Raw genomic sequence first — 26,777 nt, 5'->3', positions numbered from 1 at the left:
AAATAATTGTTAATAATTGCTTTATTTGACAACTTTAATATAAACGATTTTTGGTAAATTGACTTCTTTTTATGAGTTCTACCAGCTGTTAAAATAAATGACTCAACTTTGAGAACACCCTGTATATTTATCATACTGTGGGAGAAAGCCGGAAATAAAAAACAGAAAGAAATAGAAATATTGAAGTTTTTTTGATTAATTAAACTATTATTATTTTACATTCGAATGGAGCAGCTACAGTTTTTACCATATTTTTTTCAGTAACGCCGCCGAAGGTGAAAAGAGATATTTTACAATATTGTTCCAGGTAAACAGCATCATTTATCCTTTCTACACAAAAAACCGATGTCCCGGATCCCATTCAGCGGCATACTACATCTCCCGTCAAAGCGAGTCCGTGGGAAACCCGAACAACGCTGTCAGCTGGGCCGCCCCGAATTTAATGTACATTTTTAGTGGGCCATTGTAAGGGCCAGCTGACTGGTTCAATAAAACCCCCCTTTTTATTACGGCCGCGACCTTTGAGATTAGTTCGATATAGGACGGGGCCCATGCCGACGCCTCAGGTGACTCTGAAACGTTTCCGGGCGAGCGCCGGCAGTCGTGCCAACCGCAGACGAGGGATTAAGAGTAGGGACACCCGAGACGTCCTTTGTTAGTCCTGCAGGACTACGACAGGACGGAAGGTTCTGTCGGAGTTGCTGACGCGGACGTAGAGATTTTAAAAGTCACGACGCAATTGACAGAGTCGGATCAGAAGTGGGATGTACGAGTAACGGTAACTGCGCAAATTTAAATTATTCGAGATGGCTCGAAGGGAAAATCATTTTGTAAAAAATATTTGCTGTCTTATTCAAAAGAAAGTCAAAATCTTCAGATAGCAGAGCCTTTTAATTATACTTTTATGGTAACATATATTTAAATTCAAAATTGATGGCATAATGCACAATGTACAATTTTTAGAATAGAGACAGGTATCTCCTTTACTTTTCGACATAACGGGTTGAAATATTTTGAATGGAAAACGGAATGGAACGAAAATGGAAATGGTGAATCTTAAATGTGTACATGTTTATAAAAAGGGGTGTATTTTACTCTGTAGATTAATAGTTTCTGTTAGGAATAAAACAGTAAAATTTAAAGTACATAAACATATATGATTTTTTAAATTAAAAACTTATTTAGGCATGAGATGATAATCTATCTATTTCGAATGGAGGGTAATTATGTATCGTTGCATTTCTTGATTTGTGAGATTCTAACTTAGGCGTTTCCCTTCGTGTCATAAGCGTGCATGCAAGTGGGAACAACCTGTTTTTTGAAATGCAGTGTTAATAATAAGTAGTCATAAACGGGCGAACTTGTGCTGTATTTAATACAAAAGGTTGATTAATAATATACCTTCACCACAATTCATATAACGTCTCGTACTATGATCGTTACGTATTTTACAACTATGGATTACCTGACCACTTAAATAACAATTTTTCGTACAACTGGGCCTTAAAGCATATTTGTATAAAACCAAAATACCTACGTGTATTTCACTTTAAATTTAACATCCGTTATTTGTATATCGCAATCAATTCTTTAATGGGCTGTAGGCGTGCTAAAGGTTACGAAAATCAGTGAAATATTGACATTTGTTGAGTGCAAATTATAATAAAACTAATAAGAAAAATTCTTTTGTTAAATTTATTTTGAGTAATTCTATGAATAAATTGTTTAAATAGTGCAATTTTAAACCTATTTATGTAATTTGCTAAAATAAATTTCGAGGTTTTTTTATAAGATAATTTGAAACTAAAAGATTGAGGCTTTATTTTAAATAATTTTCTTGACACATGACTTGGCAATCTGGCAATTCGTTGGATGGCACCTTCCGTGTAGACAGATTTTTTTAAAATACTTAAACCTGGATTCATCATCTCAGTTATAACAACAGTTAAAATTTCGCTCTGTATATAAAATAGATATTAATACAATGGTGATAAATGCATTGATGCTGGTTTTATGATCGAAAAAATTTATGCCGTTATTTGTTTTATGACACTATTATTCAACTTTGAATCTGTTGTATGTCATCCAAATTCATTTTTATGTCTGAATATACAGAGTGTACCGGTAATGTTGAGACAAACTCTCAGAGCGGACGAGTAAAAGAAAAACAAAGGTAACATTTATTCCTAAAATGATTCTTAAAGGCTGATCCTTCAACGGTTGTTGTCAAGTTCAACACAGTTTTTGATGAAGTGGTCGAGAACAATTAAAGAAGAGACCTCAACTTTGGTACAATGCAGTTCTCTTATCGCATAATTTCGGTAATTGATATATGTCAGACCCTTCGGACGTCATTGGTTAAGTCGAGGGTTAAGTTTTACTCTTTTTTTCTATTTGTTTTGATGTCAGGAATCAACCCTGAAAATTTTCCGCAACGTCCTTGCATGTAAAAACCGAAAGAAAATAATGTCTCTTACACGATTACTGTAAATATTGTTACCAGCAAAATGCGAGTTTCTGCCTTCTGGTGCACAGAAACACAGTAGATACGCCACACCTAGCAGCTTAACTGACATCAAACAATGAAGAGCGCAAGATGCTGCCTAAGCCTTATGTAAATTTCGCCAGGAATGTTGCCTGATGTAACCTTTGTATATTTTATTGATTAATGTATTAGGCATGTGTGTTTATCAAGGGAAAATGGAACGGTGCTTCGCTGTTGATAATTTTATTCGTGAAACAGTCAGTGGCCGTCATTTATTTCACATTTGATCGATTTAGAAACATTTTTGGAGATAGACGAACTTACAGAACTCTGCAATTATCACCTATAATAAAAGCGTCATCGTTTAGTGACGTCACTATCAGTGGTGTAGTCCAGTCAGTTTTCGTATTATTTCGCTATTTTAAATCAGCTTGTAAATTTAAGATTAGTGGGAAGCTTAAATTGTTAGTGTTGTGTAATAAAAAAGCAATGTGGTTTCCAAGAAATATTAAGAATGAATCTGAAACCTAAAATTTAAAGTTTGTTTTCCCACAAGTGACAATGACTGAAATACATTTCACTAATAGTTTACTAATACTGATTTCAAAGGCAAACTTATGGAAAAAGCTTTTATGTAGAATATTTCGATTTTATGGTTGGACAGAAATTACAATTAACAACTTTGGTGGCTCGGGTACGTGAGTGATCGTCAAGGTTGTAAATGAGACTTGCCAGATGTTTTGTTTTGCGTAAATGGATGCCGTTTAGGCTTATCTCTTCTTTTATGAATCACTGTTTGGAGTTTCGTCATAGGGACGGGATTGGGTCAGTTAGAGAGAAAGGATTTAGGTCACAGAAAAATGAGAAGAAAGATGCAATTAGAGAAAAATAAATAAATGAAGCAATGAAAAAGACAGAAACAAAAATTATAATTCTGATCCAGAGAAAACGTAGAAGGAAGGGGCATCTCAACTAAGGTTCTTTGGTTATGTGAAGGTACGAGATCGTTAAGAAGAAATAAACCAACGAAGACAAAAAACAACTTACAAATAAAAGGAAAAATAAATTATTGTAGCAGGTAGAAAAGTAAAGAAAAAATTAAGGACAATTAAATATAATTTCGACTGTATTCGAATTTGTAAACAAGTTTATGCACGTTGAATTGAGTACAAGAATTTTAACCAGTGGCGGCTCGTGACATTGAGATTAGGTGAAGCTTATTCATTGATTGACTAAAAAGACGAATTTATATGAATCTGGAAATTTTTAGTTGCAACATTACGTTCGCGAGAAGGATTATCATTTAGATTTAATAAAAAATAGAAACATTAGTTCGGCTTGTGGACTTCTGCGAACATTAACGTACACCGTATATGTATGTACCAAAGAAGCTTCGTGGTTACGACAGCCTCGCGTGACTTTCCCAAAATTGTTAAATCCCTCCTTATTCCACACGCCCGACTTTTACACCCACAATTAAACACGGCATATAGAAAACCGATGTGAAAACAGCAGAACAGTTTTTTTTTTTAAATAAACACTTCCACATAACCACTTATACTCCGAATACCATTCATTCCGAAACTTCCGAACGCACACTGTCTTTTGACTTCCCTTTTTTTCCATATCGAGACAATAAGGCACAGGCGACTTAAAAAATCCTTTTTAACCTCAATTTTCCATCTGGAAAATAACATTTCCAATAAAATACGTACTGGATCATACATAGGAAACATTTCTACAATTATTGTCCAAAACAAATATTAACAAAGAACCGTTATAATTGTGCACTGGGCGACGCGTGTCGTATAAACTGTTTAAAGGCAGGCGATGCCGCGATGGACGATGACAATGCTCCTTTAATTTCCGCGTCACTCGTTGCCCCACGCCGCGCCGTAGATTACTCCCGTGTTGGCCGCCTCGTTGCCATGACAACCGCCGTAAACAACGCTACGAAGAGAAGCGGAATACAAACTGATTTCGATCCGCGCCACTTGCTTGTACTATACGTTGTATGATACGAGGACGAGGTTGGTGTTTGCGCTCAACGAAGGCAATGTTTTTTTAGAAGGCGTCACCGCGCAACTATTCTACTTATTTTTGCGTATAAAATAAACAAACACAATACATTTTCAATATAGAATTTTAGTTAAATTATAAAGTTTATATAAAATTAAAAATAATTTTAAATTGCACAATCAACCGGAAATCTCAGGTGAAGCGGTGCGTCACTTGCGTCACATAGCGAGCCGCCACTGATTTTAACTCTGGGTACATTCACCATCTAAATGAATCAAGTGAAAGTAAAATATTTACGGATATATTATCAGATTTTGAAAACCTCTGATTACTGAAAAGATAATCAAAACTCAGCGCGCTGTTGGTTGCTGAACAAACCTACGGAGGGCGCGACTCAAGATATTTCCAATTTATAGATAAACGTAGCCTTTATAAATTATTACAAGCCACGTGACTAGTAATTTTGTTTGGAACAGCAATTTTATTTCCTTCACATTGGCAATTAAATTTCGGTAAAATTAAAACAATAAGATCAATGTTACATTAAACCACAACATTCTGTTGTGCTTTTCACGAGATTTTATTCAATCGGCGATCACACAATCTCGAGCGTAGACTGAACGGTTTGTTATTGTTCATTGTAAACGAATATTTAAGATATTTTTAGTTAATAGTATAATCGTGTAATGTTGGTTGCCTAAGCTCGACGGTCACGTGGCCTGTAATCATTTATGAAGGCTCTGCAAAAAACATAACAAATGAAGGTCAAATATATCTTTAATAAACCATAAAAAGGATATAATTACAAATTATTACATAGTTAGGTTCCTCAAACACTACTATGCTACCATTTTGTTTTCGGAGCCAAACTTTTTAAGGTAATACAGTTTTTGTGGTTTTTTATCTAAAATTTAATAATACCACGTTATTCTACACAATCCAACATCTCTCTATAGCTACCCTGTAATTTTTATCAAAATCCATTCATTTTTAATTTAACAACGGTATTATTTATATTAGTAAAAAAAAATGAATTCGGTTCTGTTAAGAGCCGCCTATACCCGACGAATTCTACTATCATCTATCATTGTTTATCGGGGAGGAGCCGAGAGGGACAACACAACGTTGCCGTGTTTGCGTCGATTTGTTATTTTTACGTACGGTGTTTTTCTTTTAAGTGCCTAAGTATTTAATTAATATATTTAGTGAACTATGGTGTATTTAAGAAAAATATGGTGGTTTTCGCGAATAGTGAAATAATACATATGCTAAAATTGTATTTTTTTGTGATAAAAGTACACATGTAAACGTAACAAATGTGAAAGAAGTATGTAGTACTACTAGTTTGCGTTTTAGTGTGCACATTTTGTAAAACGTCTCTGTGAAAGCTCAATACTTATGTAGATACTTAGAGATAGTTTATGGATGAAAATAGGAATGGCAAGAGTAGAATTTATTTAGTTTTCTATTCAAATATCTTGTATGCCTGCCTCAAATTTGACTTCGTTATTTTGTATTTTTTGCAAAATAACTATTAATTACATGACACAGTTAACTTTACCGCTGCTTAAAATATACGTATACATGTATACACTATACACTAGATCCAAATACATTTCGAAGGTCCGTGCCTCCAATTTTTGTTCTTAATAAGTTAATATTTTTAAACATATTTCAAAAGCATTATAATAACCCCATAAAATTGTATACAATAATTCTTCGATTTAGTACTTACAAAGCATACTAGTAATTCTGCATTTCTATTACAAATGTCGTCAAAATCAATCTCTATTTTTATTTTTCAATAAGAACTGCAGTTTTAATTAATAGTAGTTCTAGTAGGTTGATATACCAAAATAGTAATAATAAATAAACATAAATTAAACAGAAAAAAATATGTAAACATAATCTAACATTATTACAGCACGAATAAATTAAAAACAAGTAACAGAAAACTTTTAAGGTTAACCTTTGATTTAAAACTGTTCGCCCTAGTCGTCTTTTTTAAGGAAATAAAACTATTTTATTTGAAAATTATTATTTTCACTTTTATTTTCAATTTCATTAAACCTAACCTTATAATCAGATATATTTTACTTATATGTAATATAGAGCAGGGGTGGAAGTCTATTTTGTCTATTTATTTGTAGTATAATAATGTTAAATTATGCTCACATATTTTTTTATGTTTAAATTATTACTATTTGTCATTATTTTTGTACATAAATCTCGTTTAGTTTTAGCTATTTCTTTGTTTTTAGCTAATAATTAAAATGCGTTTGAAAAACTATGATTCCTATTGTAAAACAAAAAAGTAGATTCATTATTATGCAGTTAACTCCCATACGTACGGCACTGGTAACTGGAATACAGAGTTACTAGCATGGTTTTGAAATTTGTGCATTTTCTAGCCTAGGTTTATACAAATTTTTTGTTTATTTTTACCTGAAGATTGTTCCCGTTTGTGCACTTCCTTTTGGGGCACCCTGTATAGATGCATTTCGTTTGGGTTCCATTCGAATAAACATCTAGGTAATTGAAGCTCAGTAAGAATCCAACTAGAATCTAAATGAGTATGATTTCAAATGAATATACAGAGTGTTGCTATAAAGTGAGTCAAGCCGTTAACCACATATTCCTTAGGCGAAAGTAATGGAAGCAATCTTTAAGCTATTTTTTATTTAGGCGTTTCTATAACACGATAGATTTTCAAATTTACAATAAAAATGTGTTTTTATTAATAAATATAAATTTTTTAAATGTGAAGTTGAAATGTTGCACATATTTTTCTAAATTATGCCGACAGCGCGATGTGATATTGATCCACTTTCAAGTTAGATGGGTTAATGGGTCCCTTGCCTTCGTGTAATTATTTTTCTTTCAAAATTGTTGCAATTTTGACAATCTATTTCTTGAAAAAGAGGTGCCTAAATAAAAATTGACAAAAAGAAAGTCAATAAGTATTATTTTCACCCAAAAAATATTAACATACTGGTAAACGGCTTGATAAGGATGTCAAAAACTTAGTGCAAAAAATTTAATCAAGCTAATAATATCGGTTATAAAATATATACAGGGGGTCCCAGAAAAGAAAAAAATAAGTCATTGGATCTTCCGATTTGAGACAATTTTATATTTAAAATTGATCAAACTTTTCAAGAAAGCTAGTATAAAATACACATCTCATATATGTCAAAACTAGTCCGTACGAACTGTCTATCGATATTATTTCGACATCAGTTAATTTTAAATACAATTCTGTAAAGAAAATAAGAGCATTTTAGAATATGAGGGATTAAAGTTATATATTATTTCTTGACGTCCTCTATATAAGGCGTCCCAGAAATAAGTGCCAAAATTTTTACCACGTATTTAACTTATTCAAAGCAACAACTTAAACAAAAATGTACCTAATTAACAATAACAATATGCTAATAAATTTATGGAACGATTTACCATCGTAAGTTTTTTTGATAACTTAAATACTAAATACCACCAATATCTCTTTTTGTTTGTATTTTTTTATTTTTTTTATCTCGACTAAGAGTTTAGACTTATGCTTCAGTGGCGGGTAACAAAATTGAAAATAATAATAATAATAATAATAATAATATCTCTACTCCTCATTCTAATTACGAGAATTAGCCCAGAAGTCGGAGACTTGAGCGGGAGAGGAGGCGGCATATTATTATTACGCAGGCCGCATTTGCGCCCAGGAACGACTTATGTTGGTAGGCCCTAACTACCATTCAGTGCAGGAATGAGGGAAACCTGGAAAACCTCATTAATTAGGGGGGTGGTCAAATGCCAACCGGTGTCAATCTCTCACATTGACCCAAGCCAACATTCTTCCACCCTACCATACCTGCACAGAGGGCGCCAATCCTCCGTACAAGTATAGATAATCTACGGTCACCAAAAAGTTGTATTAATTTAAAAACTAGTTGATTTGCAAAGCAAATCAACTAGGTATAAGATGAATACATAGTTAAAACTTTGGCATTTATTTCTGGACACCTTGTATAGTGCACATGCAAAACACAATATTAGGTACGTAGGTATATAATTTAATTTATACCTTAAATCAAGCGAATTTCTGTTTTTATTACCAAGAATTATATTTTATCTGTCATAAAACACTCTGTATAATGAATATTACTGATCCCATTTCGCGCAATTTTTCTATCACAAAGCGTTAAGTTACAATAAACAAAACGTCAACGGTTTTAGAATTTAAACAGGCCATGATTGATACCTTTAACATGTGTTTTGTTTACTGCCAGGCAGGCCCGGATCCAGAGACTGGTTTTGGGGGTGGCGCAAAGCACTTCTTTATCATTATCATCATTATTATTATTATTATTATTATTATTATTGTTGTTGTTATTTTTTTGATGACGTAAGGTGTAGGTTAGGAAGGGGGACTTGCATTAATATCGACTAACTGCCTGTTGTCGTTTGGAGAAATTGAAGATCTTTAAAAAATGTTGTGCTTTGGGGGTGGCGATCGCCACATCGCCACCCCCTCTGGATCCGGGCCTGCTGCCAGGCTTTTAATCGTTGTTAATTAATTTCGGTATCGGATTAGCTGCTTTTTCTTTTTTAATTCACTGTTCTCCATTAAATCGTCGAAATAACAAACAGGAATGCCACATTCGGAAAACCTCTAAATAAATTAAGTAATTATGTCAAGTGTTTGATGTATTGCCAAGACGCAGTGACGTAGATATGACAAAAAAAAATTGGTCGAATGTTAGTGTTAATTCAGCTCTACCGGATGCCAGTTTTTCTTTTCTAGCAGATCGCGGTAATCTTACAAGTTACGAGGTTGATCATATTATGTCAAAGTTGCAGTCTTTTTGACAAATAAGGCGCCGAAGAAAGATTTGACCTAAATATTGTTTTGATTTTCGTTTTTTGTTTTTTTTAATAAAAAATCAGCAGTTTAAACTAGGGCATAATTAGGATAGACAAATAGCATTCAATTTTAGTTTTTTTACATGGGCGCCATACTGAGATCGCGCATTTTTTAATTTAGTGCATTTTTCTGATATGTCATAAGTAGGGATACGTATTTTTCGCAAAAAAAACAATCAAATTTCACAAAAATAAAAATCGAAAATCCGAAATTTCGCTTTATTCGATAAAAACAAACCTTCCAGTCAGCAACAGATTAATGAAGTTGTAAAATAAAAGAAATTCTCACTACATAAAAAATATTGGTGCAACATTTTAAAATTTAACTTGAATATAATACAGGGTGATTCATTAACAACGGGAAAATCAAAAGCTGAAGATACTACACGTAAAATGGTGACTATTGGCGCAAACATGCCTTATCCGAAAGTTAATAGTTTTGGAAATACAGGGTGTTGAAAGTTAAAATTTTAAATCGTTTTTTTTGCGATTATTCTGAAAATGTGTAGGTTAGGAACTTGAAAATTTGTGAAACTATATTTTTTTAAGCGACAAATAAGATGCGTGTTGCAATTTCAGTGTTGCTCATAGAGGGCGCCACTTACTACCAATTTTACCAAAAATTTAGTGAATAACTTTTTACCCTATATGTTTAACATGAAACTTGATTAAAAAACTGAAAGAGCAATCATTTTTCCATTAATTATGTACTCTTGTTTCATGTCGGTATCTCGATCCGTTTCGAGAAAAATCGATTTAACGAACACTATGTTTTGATAATACGAGAAATTAAAACCGAAACAAACTGTTTCTTCATGTTGTTACAACAAATAACAATAAAACAAATGAAATGCGTAATAATGATTTAAAGTAATTGTTTGAAGAATCCACCGTTGACAGTGACAGCTTTACACAGCGTTTTCTGAGAGATCTTCGAGTTTGAAACAACATATTGGGATTGCGCCTGACTTTGTTGGCAGCGATTTGTATTCTTTGCCACAACTCTTCATGCAAACCAATATATTCTTTGTAAACCATATCTTTCATTCGAGACCAAAAAGAAAAATCAAGAGGATTGAAGTCCAGACTTTTGGGTGGCCAGGCAAAAATTCTTCCACGGCTTGAAGAAGTTCTACTTTATTTAAGAAGAGACATGTGGTTATGCACGACGGAGCTCCACCACATTTTTCTCGGCCAGTGCGTGCATATTTAGATGCAGTTTTTCCAAATCGCTGGATTGGCTATGTCAGCATTTTTACTTGGCCACCCAGAAGTCCGGACTTCAATCCTCTTGATTTTTCTTTTTGGTCTCGAATGAAAGATATCGTTTACAAAGAATATATTCGTTTGCATGAAGAGTTGTGGCAAAGAATACAAATCCCTGCCAACGAAGTCAGACCCAATATGTTGTTTCAAACCTAAAGATCTCTCAGAATACGTTGTGTAACGTGTATCAGTGTCAACGGTGGATTCTTCGAACAGTTACCTTAAATCATTATTACGTATTTCATTTGTTTTATTATTAATTGTTATAATAACATGAAGAAACAATTAGTTTGTTTTGCTTTTAATTTCTCGTATTATCAAAACATAGTGTTCGTTAAATCGATTTTTCTCGAAAACGGATGGAGATACCGAAAGGAAACAAGAATACATAATTAATCGAAAAATGATTGCTCTTTCAGATTTCGAATCAAGTTTCATGTTAGATATACAGGGTAAAAAGTTATTAACTAAATTTTCTGTAAAATTTGTTGTAAGTGGCGCCCTCTAAGAGCAACGCTGAAATTGCAACACGCATTTTATTTGTCGCTTAAAAAAATATAGTTTCACAAATTTTCAAGTTCCTAACCTAAATATTTTCAGGATAATCGCAAAAAAAAAACGATTTAAAGTTTCAACTTTCAACCTATTTCCGAAACTATCAACTATCGGATAAGGCATGTTTGCGCCAATGGTCACCATTTCACGTGTAATATCTTCAGCTTTCGATTTTCCCATTGTTAACGAATCACCCTGTATGTATCAGATAGTCTTACTATTAGTTGAAAGCCAACATTGCTATCGTTTCTACATTTTCTTCTAACAGCCTGACCCTTCTGTCCGTGATGACAATGTTGTAGGTATTTACAGGACTCCATAAACTTTGTATTGCCGTTTTTGCAAAACTTAGATGGATGTATTTAGTTGCCCATAAAACCTGAAGAACATCGGGAGTGTCTGTTTTATCTTCTGCAGCTAAGAGTTGTCGATGAAGGCGATTATATCCATGAATAAGCTCATCTTGGGAGATATTTTTAAGAAACGGTATTTTGGAAAAATTAAGTACTAAGAGATCTTTCCTGCGCGGCGCGGCGTTGATAGGCCTTGTTCATTTTACAAGAAGCGCATAGCTTTGCGTTTATTTCCAAATACGAAAATTACGTATCCCAAGTAATAAGATATGATTTAGTTCTTGATGAAATTTCAAACCACCTACAAAGTGCGCTTTGAAAACAAAACAACCGTTACTCCAAATGAAGGAGAGATATATTTGTATTCTCTTTCAGTTTCGTCTCTACCGGTGGAGCTAACTCTCAAATAATAAATAAGAAAAAGAATTTAAATTATTTTAATCATAGAGGAAAGTTGTACAGATCGACACAAATATGTTTGCGTCTGAGATAGCTCCGCCCAAAATGCGCACTGGACACGGTTATCCCAAATTGCCGCGCCTAAGTCTTATTCCTTCTAGCAGATTGCGTTCTTTGTCAATCTCGCGCAGCTCTGAGTAAAAAATGTATACTTATTTGTGTCTGCCTGAACGTTTAAATATACTTTGCACCTCAAGTTTAAAGAATAAATTGCCGCTATTCTCGGCGTAGCTACAGAGCATTCATAAATGATTAGAAGCCTCGTGACCACCGAGCTTACGCAACCAATATTTCATGGCTGGTAACTGTCAAGTAAAAATACCTAAATCTCAGCGCCACCAATATTAATGACTCGTTTACAATGAATAGTGACAAACTGTTACGCCTACGCTTAAGATAATACGATGGCTAATTCGTTGAAGGAAATAAAATTAATGTTCCAAACAAAATGGCTTGTCAAGTGGCTTGGCATTATTTGTGAAGGCTTTGTGCTACTAAATAAATTTGATTAGAACCGTTTGAAACCTCCTTTAGTGACGTTTCGAATTGAATTTATTATTTTTTTAGTGATAAGTTGCACGTTTAAATATGTCGAACACCTCCAAATTTAAGAGAAAAAAATGCCGTTATTTTCAACGCAGATAGTATAAAACAAATTTGACCTCGAACTGTTTTTATCCTCTTTCAGTGGCGTTTCTATCGGCGGAGCTAACGGGGTCAAACTCTGTAAACAATAAATGGAGAAAGGAAAATTAATTGAACTTATTGTTTTCATTGTGAAAAGTTGTGTGTTTAAATATGTCGAGCACTTCAAATTTAAAGAAAAAAAATCCGTTATTCTCCACGTAGCTACCACTAAATAAATTTCTTCCCGAACCGTTCAATGTATTGTCTCTCGATCAAACGCCAGACAATGCCTTTCATGGTGGAAAAAGCGTACCGTCATCGGCACTAAATTTCCATCAGGCCGGCGTTTATTTTTTAACGTTATTTACGGCCCATTTTTGAAACAAATGCGCCCGGAGAAAACGGGAGAGCTCGCTTTGTTTGTTCGCGGGATTAATCGCCCATAGATTCGATGTCATCAAATTACATGTAAATGATCGCTTTTTCATAAAGATAATCAATCATCGGCATCCATCGCGCCGCACGGCAGCCCGGAGAGATGTAATCTCGCAGGATGCTTTTAAATTGAATCGGTCGGTAATAGCGTCATTATTTTTATCGACTGCCTGCCGCCGATATATCGTGGGATCGCGTTCCATTATTTAATATAAACAATTTATTAGGAAACAAAAGAGGAACGCGGATCCACGTCCTGTAAAATCGGCGTTTTTCTCCGCTGCTCCTTCGCCTCGCCTGCCTCGCCTTGGGTTATTTATTTCGGAATTTAATTTGCAAAATACAGTTCCATTTGAGACGGGCAAATATCTTTCTGTATCAAAAAAATATATATTGCAATAAAGGGTACGATGTATGCCGTCGCCTTATTGGGAGCACCTGGGGACTGAAACCAATGATGTCATACTGGTTGTATACATCGATAGTAAGACCTAGGATTCTCTACGGCGCTGTGGTATGGTGGCAAAAAACACAATAGACCACAGCGAGGGAAAAACTGTATAGAATTCAGAGATTGGCCTGTTTAGGTATAACGGGGGTGATGGCATCGACCCCGACAGCTGCACTAGAAGTCATGCTAAATCTACCACCGCTGCATATAGTGGTGGAAAGAGAAGCGCGGCTAGCAGCATATCGACTCAGGAATAACAACGACTGGAGGGGTAGTTCCTATTCCAGGATCATAGACACATCTATGTCGGAACCAACTTTTGGGATGGTATCTGACAAGATGGTTCCAAGGTTTCACTTCCACAAGCCATTTGAGACTCGAATAGAGGATCAAAGCAAATGGGAGGAAAGGTTTAATACCCTGGAAAAGTGGAGTCTAGTATGGTTTACAGATAGCTTCAAAATGACCAGAGGGACGGGTGCAGGAATATATGGACTCAGACCCAGATGGAGTGCAAGCTACAGTCTGGGGGAGTTTCCTACCGTATTCCAAGCAGAAATTTTCGCGATAATGGCGTGTCTGGCAGAGAATGTACGTAGAGGTTATAAACGTAAACTCGTATATATATTCTATGATAGTCAAGCTGTAATTAAAGCTTTAGGCGCACACAAGATAAGTTCAAAACTGGTGTGGGACTGTTTACAAATGCTGACTGAACTGGCCACCAACAATACAGTCAGACTGTGGTGGGTGCCAGGGCACAAAGACATTTGAGGAAATGAGAAAGCTGATGAACTTGCTAGGAAGGGATCCGAGACAGAGTTCATTGGCCCGAAGCCCTTCCGGGGCACATCTCCCAGTGTGGTCAGGCGGGCTCTGGGCAAATGGACTGAGACAGAACACAGGAAATACTGGACTTCAGGGCTAGGACATAGTCATTCTAAGGAGCTCATGGAGTATCCTTCGAAGGAAAGAGCGAATGAACTACTGAGCTTGAACAGAATCCGGCTCAGGAGAGTGACAGGACTCATAACGGGACACTATCACTTTAGGAAACATCTACATAAGCTAAAGTTTGTAGACAGTCTGGTCTGCCGAGGATGTGAATCGGCGGATGAAATTTCTCTGCATATCCTGGGCGAGTTCCCGGGATTTGCACGTAGCAGAATGGCGCTACTGGGGAGATCTTATTTGGAATCCAAGGAACTGAGAGAAGTGTCAGCAAGGCTGCTTTTGGACTTTGTAAATAGGACAAATCTACTTGCTAAATAGGACTAGTGGTGGGACGCACAATATGCCTAATTAGGCCGCGGTGCTATGTTACTTATTAGGACTAACCACTATGAGAAGAAGAAGAAGAAGAATGGTACGCAAATAAAAATAAAATAATTATAGGAACAACAACAGGTACAACGTGAAACGAAAATAAGCAAATCCATCTGAAAGGCTTGACCAAGTTTTAATCACATATTCTTTATCACAAATTCAATTGTATCCAATGTACAAAGGGGCCATTAAATCAGAAATTTTATTATTTCTTATTAGTATTTATAATTTCTAACTAGTTTTTATGGAGTAAGCCATAATGGAATATTTTCCAATATTTTAACTATGAATGAATTTTGATTTTGAGCCACAATAATTTAAAATATGTGTCGTGATGTCAATAAGCGAACTGAGGGTTGCTTTTGCTGTATAGCAAAAATAAAACGCTCTCTCAACGGTAAAAATAAAGTATTTTCATTGAAAACTAAGTTTGTAAAAAAGACGTGTTGTCGGGGTGAATGTTCGCTGGAGAGTTCTAGTGTGGAGTCGTTCGCAGGTATATGTACCTAGTCCCTGGCGCCAATCTGCCGTCGACCTTTTTTCTGGAACCCTGTTGCGTCCCGTATGGCATCAGGATGGCGCTATTGACGTTTTACTTAAAAATGGGTCACTTGCAGCTAGGGTTGCCAGATCTCCGGGATTTAATGGTACATCTCCGGGCTCCGGGTTACCATGTCATTTCTCTGGGTTTTCTTTGTTGCGGAAAAAACATTTCCAGATTCCTGATCTTTATCACGAAGTAGATATTTGCTGATTGCGGACCTTTTTTAGGTTAGGTGTTAGGTTAAGATAAAGATTTTAAATACTGCTTTGTAGTGGTTGACAATGTTATACAATACCACTTGTTTTCCTAGTGATAAATGTTTTTTAATACTGCTTTATCACAATGTGTTTGTAGCTCACTTTAGGTATTTAGGTGTGTGTAATGTACTTTTATTGTAACCTATAATTGGGCCTTGTACATGTTAGTTGGGTGCAGTTGGGTGAATAAATAAATTCATAAATAATTTTTTATCCGTGTCAAAATATATCCCCTACGCCACTGCCGTTGTGTCTTTTTGGGTATACGTAAATATACTCTGTCTCTGTCCAATTAGTAGTTCTTTATCTAGATGCTGGCTACAACTGAATGTAAGGTATTATTTTCACAAAGCTCCTTCTAGGGGTTAGAATTAGTTGGTTATTATCATATGAATCAATGTTTGTTCTCTTATTCTATTAAATATTCTACTCTCTACCCTCTATAAATATCCTTCCTCTACTTTACAAAATTTGGGACTACTACGATTAATATCATTAATCATATATGTATGTAAATGTGTGGAAACAATATGATGCAACTCATATATTGAAGCTGCAGCTTGATTTGACAAACAAAGAATTGCCACATTGTATTAAAAAGTGTTGGTGCTCATTTTAAGTTATGCCATTTATGGAAGCAATTTATTTTTTTTTAAATAGTGTCTGAATGTACATAGCTTTAGGTCGGCTGGTATAACGACCAATTCCATTGCTAAATAAATATTTTAAAATAATTGTTAAACAAATTTCAGATCCATGGCCAACTTTGTGAGTCATCATAAAAAAACCGGAAAAGTACCGAAAGTTTAGGGTCGTCTAACTTTTTTATTTTAAGAGATAGAGAAAACTTATTTTAATAAAATTTCATGGCAAAATTGATATATTTCACTTAGTGCAAACAAATTTTTAAAATATCGTATGTGCCTTCTACGCGGGCAAATAAAATTGTCATCGAAGCAGGCTGTGACTACAAAAAATTGCTTGTTTTTTCCTCTTTCAGGCGATATACATTTTTTTTTCTCCGCGAATAGGGCGCAGCAAATTACATACGATACTTCAAAAATTTGTCTACACCAGGTGAAAGATATCAATTTTGCCATGAAATTTTATTCAAATAAGTTTTCTCTATCTCTTAAAGTAAAAAAGTTAGACGACCCTAAACTTTCGGTACTTTTCCGGTTTTTTTATGATTTGTCATAAAGTTGGCCATGGATCTTGAATCGGTTTTTACAAGCATCAAGCCCTCTAAACGTGTAACAAAAAACATATAAAGATTTTTGACGTGCATCGTATATTAGCGAGATACATAGGAGTGGCCCTCTTATAGTAGACAGCCTGTATACGAGGTCTGTTCAGAAAATAACTGAACTTTTTGAATTACGTGCTAATGGAGATATTTAGTGATATGCGGTTGGCAGCATTGCGTTGCGCATAACCTCTTCTATAACCACATGTTCTTGTATTGTTGATATCTCATTAAGTTTTCGTGATATTGTTATTTGAGTTCAATGTGTTTAAGTATAAGTGACGATTTTTTAAATGTGCGATTTTCTAGAACAACGATGCTACGTAAAATTTTGCGTGAAATTGGCGAAAACTTTCATGGATACGTTTCAACTTTTGAAGCGAGCTTACGGAAATGATGCTCTGGGTCGTACTCGATGTTACCAAGGTTTTTATTATTTAAAATTGGTTGTTAGTCAATTGAAGACGATCCTCGTACAGGAAGGCCTTCGACTTCAACTGATGACTCCCGCGTTCAGAAAGCCACAGATCTGGTGTGTAGAAATCGCCGATTGACTGTCAGAGGAATTACAGAAGAGGTTAAGTATCTCAATTGGGTCATGCCATGAAATTTTGACTGGAAAATTGAACATGCATTAAGTTGCAGCAAAATGTGGACGTTTGTAGGCCACTCCTTGAACAATCCAATGACGATGAAACATTCATTCAAAAGATTATAACGGAAGACGATTATTTTCTGAACAGACTTTGTACTTAAGTAGAAACCTTCGTAAAACAAGTATCCTAATTGCGAGCCAGCAATTATCTTGTTGCTAGGTCTGGGCTGAAATATATGTGCATAAAATAACTATTTGGCCGTAAATCCTTAGTTTTAGTAGTTTGGAGGCCGCGCGTTAGAGAGGCGTAAAATAATTTAACGTTAAAGTAATTAAGACGGTAATTAAAGGTCCATTACTTTTGTTTATTGGTGCGTCGCCCAGATATTTCTCGTTTCGGAGGATGTGTTCGTTAAAATAACGACGCCGGTTTCGCTTGATCTCAATCCAGGAACTGTCGAACCGATAAATCAACCGAATAGAAACAAATCCAGCGCAACTCGAATCGCAGGTCTCACTGTTTGTATGTACAAGGGTATCGCGTACCAAATGGATTTTGTTCCATTGTTAATACAATGTTTCGGATGTACCGAGTGGCAGTTTTCTTTTTGGATACCTTTGCCTGCATTGACACATTGAAAGTGGAGAAAGAATTTGTTAAATTTGATAGATGATATATCAAAACAAAATTAATAGGCCAATCCTAAAATTTGATCTCGGGTGGTTGAAATAGGTAAAAAGTGCTATGAAAAATGCTCCGTTTTCCAGATTTAGTGTGCATTTTACTGTGTGGGGATCATTTTAAATAAACTAAAATTTTACAATTTTGATGACAATAGTGTGTCCCTTATTGAGTCTTATCTATCGAACAGAACAGAACATGGAGTTCCCCAAGGCTCAGTATTTGGCCCTATTCTATTTTTTATCTATATCAATGATTTCCCAAATTGTTATATAACTATTTCCCTATGATACTATCGCTTTAAAGTCAAATAATAACTTAACTAAACGTTCAGAGGATTCAGATGCGCTGTCGCTGATAAAGGACTGGTTTATTGCTAATAGATTGAACTTAAATGTTGACAAAACTCAATCTTTGCTTTTTACACTTCGCCATATCAATACTTCCGATAACTCAAATAACATTAAATTTCTTGGAATTCACCTTAACACTAGATTGAGTTGGGAAATACATGCCAATCCGCACGTTTATCTAAGAATATTTTCCTATTACGTAATTTGGATCGTGTAGGTTCTAAGCCTGTGCTTAAGTCTGCATATTACGGTAGTTTTCATGCTACCATGGCCTATGCAATTTTGAACTGGGGTCATTCGTCTCACAATGATACAATTTTTGTTTTACAACGTAAATGTATTAGAATTATGGTTGGAATAAAATACAGAGATGATTGTCAGGAGCACTTCAAAACTGCTAAATAAATATTCTTACAATGCCGTCAGTTTACATACCTAAATGCCTCATTTATATAAAAAATAATCAGAATAGATTTGTTCGACAGGAAAATTTTCATTTCCGCCATACAAGAGAGAGACATAATATTAGGCCAAAATTTCATAGATTAACGAAATCCAAAGATGGTACAAATTATTTTGGCATTAAATTCTTTAATAGACTTCCATCTGTGATTTAATCACTTAATTCAGAGTGTGTTTAAGGCCAAAATTAGGAAATATCTTAAGAAAAAAGCGTTTTAAAATTTTGATGTGTTCTTTGTTGACTAGGTAGAAATTCGTGTGTATTCGGGAATCAACAATCATTTGTATAAATTTTCATTTGTACCAATATGGTAAAATCACCGCAAAATGTTCGAGAGATCACTCTCGTTCAGAATAAAACTTACATTTTATTTTTGAGGCGAATGTAATCAACGTGTGTCATATCTACGCCACTGGTTTGAGTTGAAACTTAATTATTTGATGTTGAATGCCACTTTCATTATGTATGTGTATTATGTGCACAAAATTCCTTTTTAAAAAGCATATTCTATTAGTAGTCCTCGTAGTTTTACTGTATTTTAAAGTTATTAAGCTAGTTCAAACTATTTTTTTTTAAATCTTATCTAATCCTACAGGCAAGATTCCTAATTGCTGATATTGTGGGAAACAATTACTCCTGAATTTTTGTGATTAAAATTCAAGACATCTGAAATTCTACGTCACTGGATATTTAGGAAATTTGCTCATAGAAAAAAGAAATATTAATAAACATAAAGTAATAATAATTATTAAACAGTGCACAACTCACGTATAAAAAAACTGGCGAAAACCAGAAGACTCATATTTATATTTGATTTAGGCCCGATACTTTGAGTCTCGGTTAAAGCTTCATTAACTGACCAGGCGATTAGACTGTACAAGGATAGAAACATACCTGATGATGCGATCTATAACGGATCCCATCCAGATTGTGGAACCGATGGCAACGATGCGTAAAACAATTTACGTGTTTCACAATGATACAATAACATAAATCTTATAATCATTGTTCATTTTATTTTATGTTGATAGGAACGCCTTTGGTGCGCGGCCAATTATGACAGCTCTATTTATCAGTTTGTTTTTGTGTAGAAAACTTGATCAAAAATACTTTAAATATTATTGTTTTTTTAAATTTTTGCAATTTCTAATGTTTCAGTTTTTCTTTTCCAAATTGTCACATCTCAATCCTGTACATACAGGGTGGGTCATTAGTTTAAGAAAGTAAAATAATTCCCTTGTTATTCGTAATACAGAAAAAAAGCTTATATAATAGTTGTACAGAATCAGAAAACATAAAGGACAAACATAACTTGAAATACAGAGCGATGAGTAAAAACGAGACATGCCAAATATTACATTTTTTAAATGGAACACCCTGTATATTTTTAAATTTATGGATTTCTGAGAAAATTCTATATATGGCAATATAAACAGTTTAACATTTTAATATGGAGTTGCCAAGTTATGTAGAAAATTCTTCGAATTTTGGAAAACACATGACCTCGAAAAGTTGTATTAACTTTCAACTACTAACACTTAGAGCAAAAATATTGGACAGAGTTGTAGGCAAATGTTAGGCAAAGACTCCTATATTAGCTAATATCGATATTTGATACAGGGCATTTTTTATAATGTAATAATAATTTTAAAAAAGTTCAAACTTGATGTTCTAAAATTTTTCAAATGGAACACCTGTATTTTATTGTTCTATTTTATTCACATAGCAGTCCACTTCAACTTTCTATGTTCTACACCTAAAGTTGTTAGTTTTTTAGATATATCAACATTTCTGGAAACACCTAATTTTTATTATTTTCGGCCGCATGAAATGGCTTTGGAAAAAACTGTCACATTGTGTCAACTTGTCAGTTAATAATTTATCATTCCATTTTGAGTTAATTTTATTTATTTATGGTATTCTATAAAATAATAAAATTTAAGTTTTTTCAGAAATGTTGCTATAACTTAAAAATTAACAATTTTAGATATAGAACATGCTTAATAAAAGTTGAAGTGGACCGACATGTGAATAAAACAGAACAATAAAATAAAGGGTGTCCCATTTGAAAAATTTTAGTAAATCAAGTTTAAACTTTCTAAAAATGATCGTATTATAAAAAATGCCCTGTATAAAATATCGATATAAGCTAATATAGGAGCCTTTGTCTAACATTTGCCTATAACTGTCTAATTATTTTGTTCCAAGTGTTAGTAGCTGAAAGTTAATACAACTTCTTCGAGGTCATGTTTTTTCAAAAATTCCTAAGAATTTTCTATATAACTTGGCAACCCCGCACTAATATGATAAACTGTTTATATTGCCATATATAGAATTTTCTCGGAAATCCATATGTGAAAAAATATACAGGGTGTTCCATTTAAAAAATGTAATATTTGGCGTGTCACGTTTTTACTCATCACCCTGTATGTATCAAATTAATTTTGTAGTTTAGGTTTCTTAAATAAATAAATAAATAAATAATAATTTATTTCCGTTCGACATATTACATGTATAGGAATTGTCATAAACACTTACACACTAAGATATACCTGTTAAATATTCTGATACAGAATAATAACACTTATCAAGTAAATACGTTTTGCACCCTTCTACAAAAATACATTATTAATCGTTTTTATTTTGTCAGGCAGTTTATTATACATTTTTAATCCTAAATAAGTAGGAGAGTTTAAAATTACTTTATTTCTAGTAAATGGAACATGAAAGTATTTACTTTGCCTTGTATTACACTGATGAACCGAACTATTTAATGTAAATTTATTTCTATTTTGGAAAACATACAAACACAACTCAAAGACAAACAAACACGGTAAAGTTAAAATATTAAGGCTCTTAAAAATATTTATACACGAATAAGTACTTGTGACCCCAAACCATACATCTCATTATTCTTTTCTGGGCAATGAAAACTTGTGAGGAAAGTGTAGAACTTCCCCAAAAACAAAGACCATATCTGAGTCGAGAATAAACTTGAGCGTAATATACGCACACAAGCTGTTCCAGATCAAGTACTGTCCTTAAATTACGAAAGAGTATGCAAAAGAAGATAGTTTACTCACCAGTATTTCACAATGAGTTTTCCAATTTAAGTTTTTATCAATATTGAGACCTAAAAATTTAACTGTTTCATCATTGGAAGTCAAACAAACACTGTTTAGTGTAAAATTAAAGATATTACAAATTTTTTGAGCACCATGAAATCTCAAAATTTTGGTTTTGTTTATATTGATGTACAGAGAATTTTGGTAGAACCACTCTGTCAAATTACTTAATAAACTATTACAGTCAGCTTCTATTGCATTCTCATTGATATTAGATGTAATAAGGCAGGTGTCATAAGCATATATTGTAAAATGCGTACTACTCGAGAGAATCTATCTCATTGATAAAGCACTGGACTTAGAACAGAGCCCTGTGGGACACCTTGTTTTATTTGGTGTGACTCAGAGTTATTATTATTAATAGAAACTTATTGAGTCCTATCTTCAAGAAAAGTTTTTACCCAACCCAGAGCTAATCCTCGAATACCATATGCATACAATTTAGACATTAATTTCTTCTGGGCAACACAATCAAAAGTTTTACTGAGATCACTGAAGATACCCACTGGATACTCACCAACGTCAAGAAAATGGTAGACGCGTTCTAAAAATGAATGCATAGCGGTACCCGTTGATCTTCCCTTGCAAAAACCGTGTTGATTAACTGAGAGAATGTTAAATTTTTCTAAAAAGGTTATTAATCGATTTAAAAAACAATATTCAAATATTTTAGAAAATACAACAGGCTGAGTAACAGGTCTATAATTCTCTATACAAGAGGGATTTCCTCCCTTGAAAATCTTCTTGATTCTGTATAACTTTTAAACAAACTTTTTTTCTGTATTATGAGTAACAAGGGAGTTATTTTACTTTCTCAAACACTAATGGCCCATCCTGTATGTTCACACCATTATTTTATTATTTATTTTCTTGGAAGTTAAGTACTATGGTTTTAAAATGTTTTACGCTTGTTTTAACACCCTATGGGTATACTTAGGCGTTAATATAAAAGTGATTATGTATCAGATAGCCGAGCCGTTTATTTTCTGGGAAAACAAAAATAATGGACCCGTTAAAATTAAGCCCTCTCGACAGATTCGATGACCTCGGCGGCGCAACCCCAACCCAGCGCCTGACAGGCCAATTAGTCACAACAAAAAACAAAACGGAAAAACAAAAATAAAAAGCCCGCCCCTTGGAGATATCCGGGGCGGCGTCCCCCCAATTACTGGTGCGAAATTACAACCCTTTTTACCATTTTATTGTTATAGACCCTCTGCGGCCGCCGAGGCGATTGTTTTTCAACGGCGCTAATAAAACTTCATTTAATGCGTCAAGATAAAAGCCGCGTTTTTACTGCCCCACTTAATAATTAATCTGAATCTACATAAAAGTGACGTAAAATCGTCAGCGTCGCGGTTTTTTCGCCCTTCTCTCCTCGCCGCCATTATCTAGACTTAATGGCGAGGGTAAGGTTACTCGTTAAAAACTAATATTTTATGTGATCGCCGATTCATTTGAAACTTTCAAGGCAAAAGGCACAACTGTTGATTTCACACGGTAGATGAAAGAAACGAACCTTTATTCACTTGTAAATTTAATGTATTCTCTTCTTTTATTTCTAGCTAATTCCATGTTGCAGTAAAATAAACCGAGATCCGGAATAAATGATAATAAATTTTATAATAAATGTCAAATATTTTCATTTAATCGTAAATGAATACTTTTCCACATTTTTTGGATCTTCAAATCAATTGGAATCTGTTCTAATTTAGTAATGTTTTGTTTGTGAAATTTTTTTAACTCTGTAATGAGATTTTATCTTCATATTTTTTGCGTAAAATCCAGTGGCGTATGCAATATTTTTCTATAACTTTCGGTTTTTCAGTTAAAATGCAAACTTATGTTTAACTAAATCGAATAAGTATACAGAATTTTAGGAAATGTTGAGCAAATATTTCAGGGGGTGATAAAACAATAATGATATAAGTTCTTGTGACACTTTCTTGAAAACTAATATTAATAATGTTACTTAATATCAAAGTTATTTCTTTTTAATCAATTTTTTACCATAATTTTATTTATTTATAAAGGCTAGTGTTACATACACATAAAAGTGTTTACACGCGTCCAAAAAAAAAAAGTGGTAAATAACAATACACATAATGATAGCAATCAACTAACTGTTATACAAATATACATAAACAACATATAATTAAATTAAATAGGATAAACGACATACTAAGATTAATGATAACATTCATATTCTAGCTACATTACTGTCAATAAAATCTTCAAAACTATAAAAGGCATTTTTTATCAAGTATTTTTTTATCCTTGATTTAAAATTATTTTCATTAAAATTTTGAATTTGTTGAGGTATTATGTTAAAAAATTTGATGGCCCAATAATTAGTACCGACCCGCGTTTTAGTAAGTCTTAGAAATTTATTACATAAGTACGCGCTCTTTCGGGTATTATAAGAGTGAGTCTCGCTTCTGATTTCAAAGTTATTTATGTGTTTTTTGACATAAATAAGACAGTTACAGTATACAGTTAGAATGTTCAATTTAGAAAACTGCTCTCTACAGTCATCTCTAAATCCAAGGTCAGATATGATTCTAATAATTTTTCTCTGAAGAGTAAAAACTTTTTTCATAGAGGGAGCATGACCCTATACTAAAATAGCATATGTTATGATGGAATGGATATAGCCATGATAAACTATCAGCAAGCTTGATATTGAGACTCTTCGTTTGAGACTCCGGAGTAAACAAGTATGTTTTGATATCTTGGAGCAAACATAATTAACATGTTGATCCCATGTCAGTTTAGGGTCAAGATGAACTCCCAAGAATTTTACACGTGCTGGATTATCCCAGTTTTCCATATTCCGGAGACTAAAAATCATAGTTTCGGTCTTCGAAGTATTCAAACTGAGTTGATTACTAGTAAACCAGTTTTCTACCGATGCATGTTGGTCATAAGTTGATGTCATTAACTGTTCAAAGTTTAAGTTGGTTCTAGTTATATTGGTATCATCAGCAAAGAGTATACTTTTAGTAATTATTTTCCTTAAGCGATTTTTTATATTTGTTTCATTTATTGTTGGTAACAAACTACGAATATATATACGAAAAAGATATATCAAAAGCTCTGAAGGTTCTAAAAGGACAAGAAAGATGATTGTAACTATTTTATTTGCGTTTTTTAAGTAATTTTTAAGGAAGACGCTCTTGTTCCAAATATTTCTGTTTCCAAGAAAAACCACATTTACTGTTTTGGGACAATATTTTGTGCACACATCAATATTACGTTAAATTTATTATTTTTAAATTCATTTGTTTTTTTTATTAATCATTGTAATTAAAAATAATTTAGCAGAATTTAATACAAACCTACAATTTTCTTTTATAAAATCCAGTGCATATGCAATATTTTTCTATAGCTTTGAGTTTTTCAGTGATAATGCAAACTTATATTTTATTAAATGGAATAAGTATACAGGATGTCCAGAAATGATGGGCAAATATGTCAGGGAGTGATTAAAAAATAATGATATATTTTCTCGAAAACTAATATCAACGAATATTAATCTTTTGTCATAATTATCTTCTTTAAGCGATTTTTTTAAATTTGTTTCATTTATTGCTTTTAACAAAGTACGAAAAAAATATATCGACGTTCTGACGGCCCTAAAAAGGCAAGAAAATTGATTGTAACTTTTTTCGCGGTTCTTTGTTTAAGGAATTAAGCAGCTTCAGCTTGAAGGCATTAAAAAATAGGCCTTCTTGATTGAAATCGATATTATTTCTGTTTCCCAGATAAACCAGATTTACTGTTTTGGGACAAAACATCTTTCGTCAATATTACAGTAAAATTTATTATTACTAAGTAGTAGTTTTAAATTAATCAATGTAATTAAAGACGATTTAGCAGAATTTAATATTTACAATTGTAAGCAACTTTTTTTTTGTAAAATCCAGTGGCGTACGCAATATTTTTCTATAGTTATAAGTTTTTCAGTTACAATGTAAACTTATATTTATTAAATGGATTAATTATATATTATTGGAATTACATAAACATTTTTACAGTGGTGCAAAATTTGCTCACAAATTCATAACGTTTGTGAATTATCATTAAATTTAATTCATTTTGTTGAAATAAGAACAATTCGAACACTTCTATAACTCTATCTATTTTTCAAATATCAAGGCCAAAAATTTCGGGATATAGTCCAGTCACTGAAGCGTTTTGGCTACCATTTTTTTCGGATGGAATGGATTGACGTGAAATTTGAACTGTTTCTAGGGAATAGCTCAAGAAACAAAAGTTATATAGTGCCGATGTGTGTTTTTACCCTAGGGGTGGATGCCACCCCTCTGGAGGGTGGGAATTTTTTTTATTAAAAATAACCTCACGATTCGATAGAGGGACGAATTATAAGCAAAACATGTTCTATAAGAATTTTTTGTAACGAGCGTTCAAATAAAAACGTGGTCGAAGTTGGCTCTGACACATTGGACGTAGGGAGTAGCTTATAGCGACCAACTTAACCTCATTTCTCAACGAGCTGTATAGCAGCTGTCAGTTTCAATAACGTTAATGACTATATAACTTTATTTTAAAGAATAATCGTGATAACAATAACAAACAATTAAAGGAGCTGCGGAAAG

The 26,777-nt window shown here is 33.6% G+C and overlaps 1 protein-coding gene across 5 annotated transcripts in view; it reads right to left on the bottom strand.

The window, feature by feature from the left end:
• LOC108904551 (CUGBP Elav-like family member 1) overlaps positions 1-26,777 on the bottom strand; it is a 270,054-nt gene that overhangs the window by 23,022 nt on the left and 220,255 nt on the right. For 3 of the 5 annotated variants that reach the window (XR_001964236.2, XM_018707154.2, XM_023456023.1), the window contains one exon: positions 6,950-7,069. The exons of the other annotated variants lie outside the window; for them this stretch is intronic. Coding sequence is in view for 2 of the 3 variants with exons in the window: in XM_018707154.2 (XP_018562670.2) it covers positions 6,950-7,069 (120 nt within the window). In the remaining variant the exon portion in view is untranslated. The remainder of the gene's footprint in view (positions 1-6,949; positions 7,070-26,777) is intronic. 5 annotated transcript variants of the gene reach the window in all.

The sequence above is a fragment of the Anoplophora glabripennis genome, unplaced genomic scaffold, assembly GCF_000390285.2.
Source record: "Anoplophora glabripennis isolate ALB-LARVAE unplaced genomic scaffold, Agla_2.0 scaffold99, whole genome shotgun sequence".
Taxonomy (NCBI): domain Eukaryota; kingdom Metazoa; phylum Arthropoda; class Insecta; order Coleoptera; family Cerambycidae; genus Anoplophora; species Anoplophora glabripennis.
The sequence above is the reverse complement of the archived record's forward strand: the minus strand, read 5'-3'. Positions and strand labels throughout refer to the sequence as shown.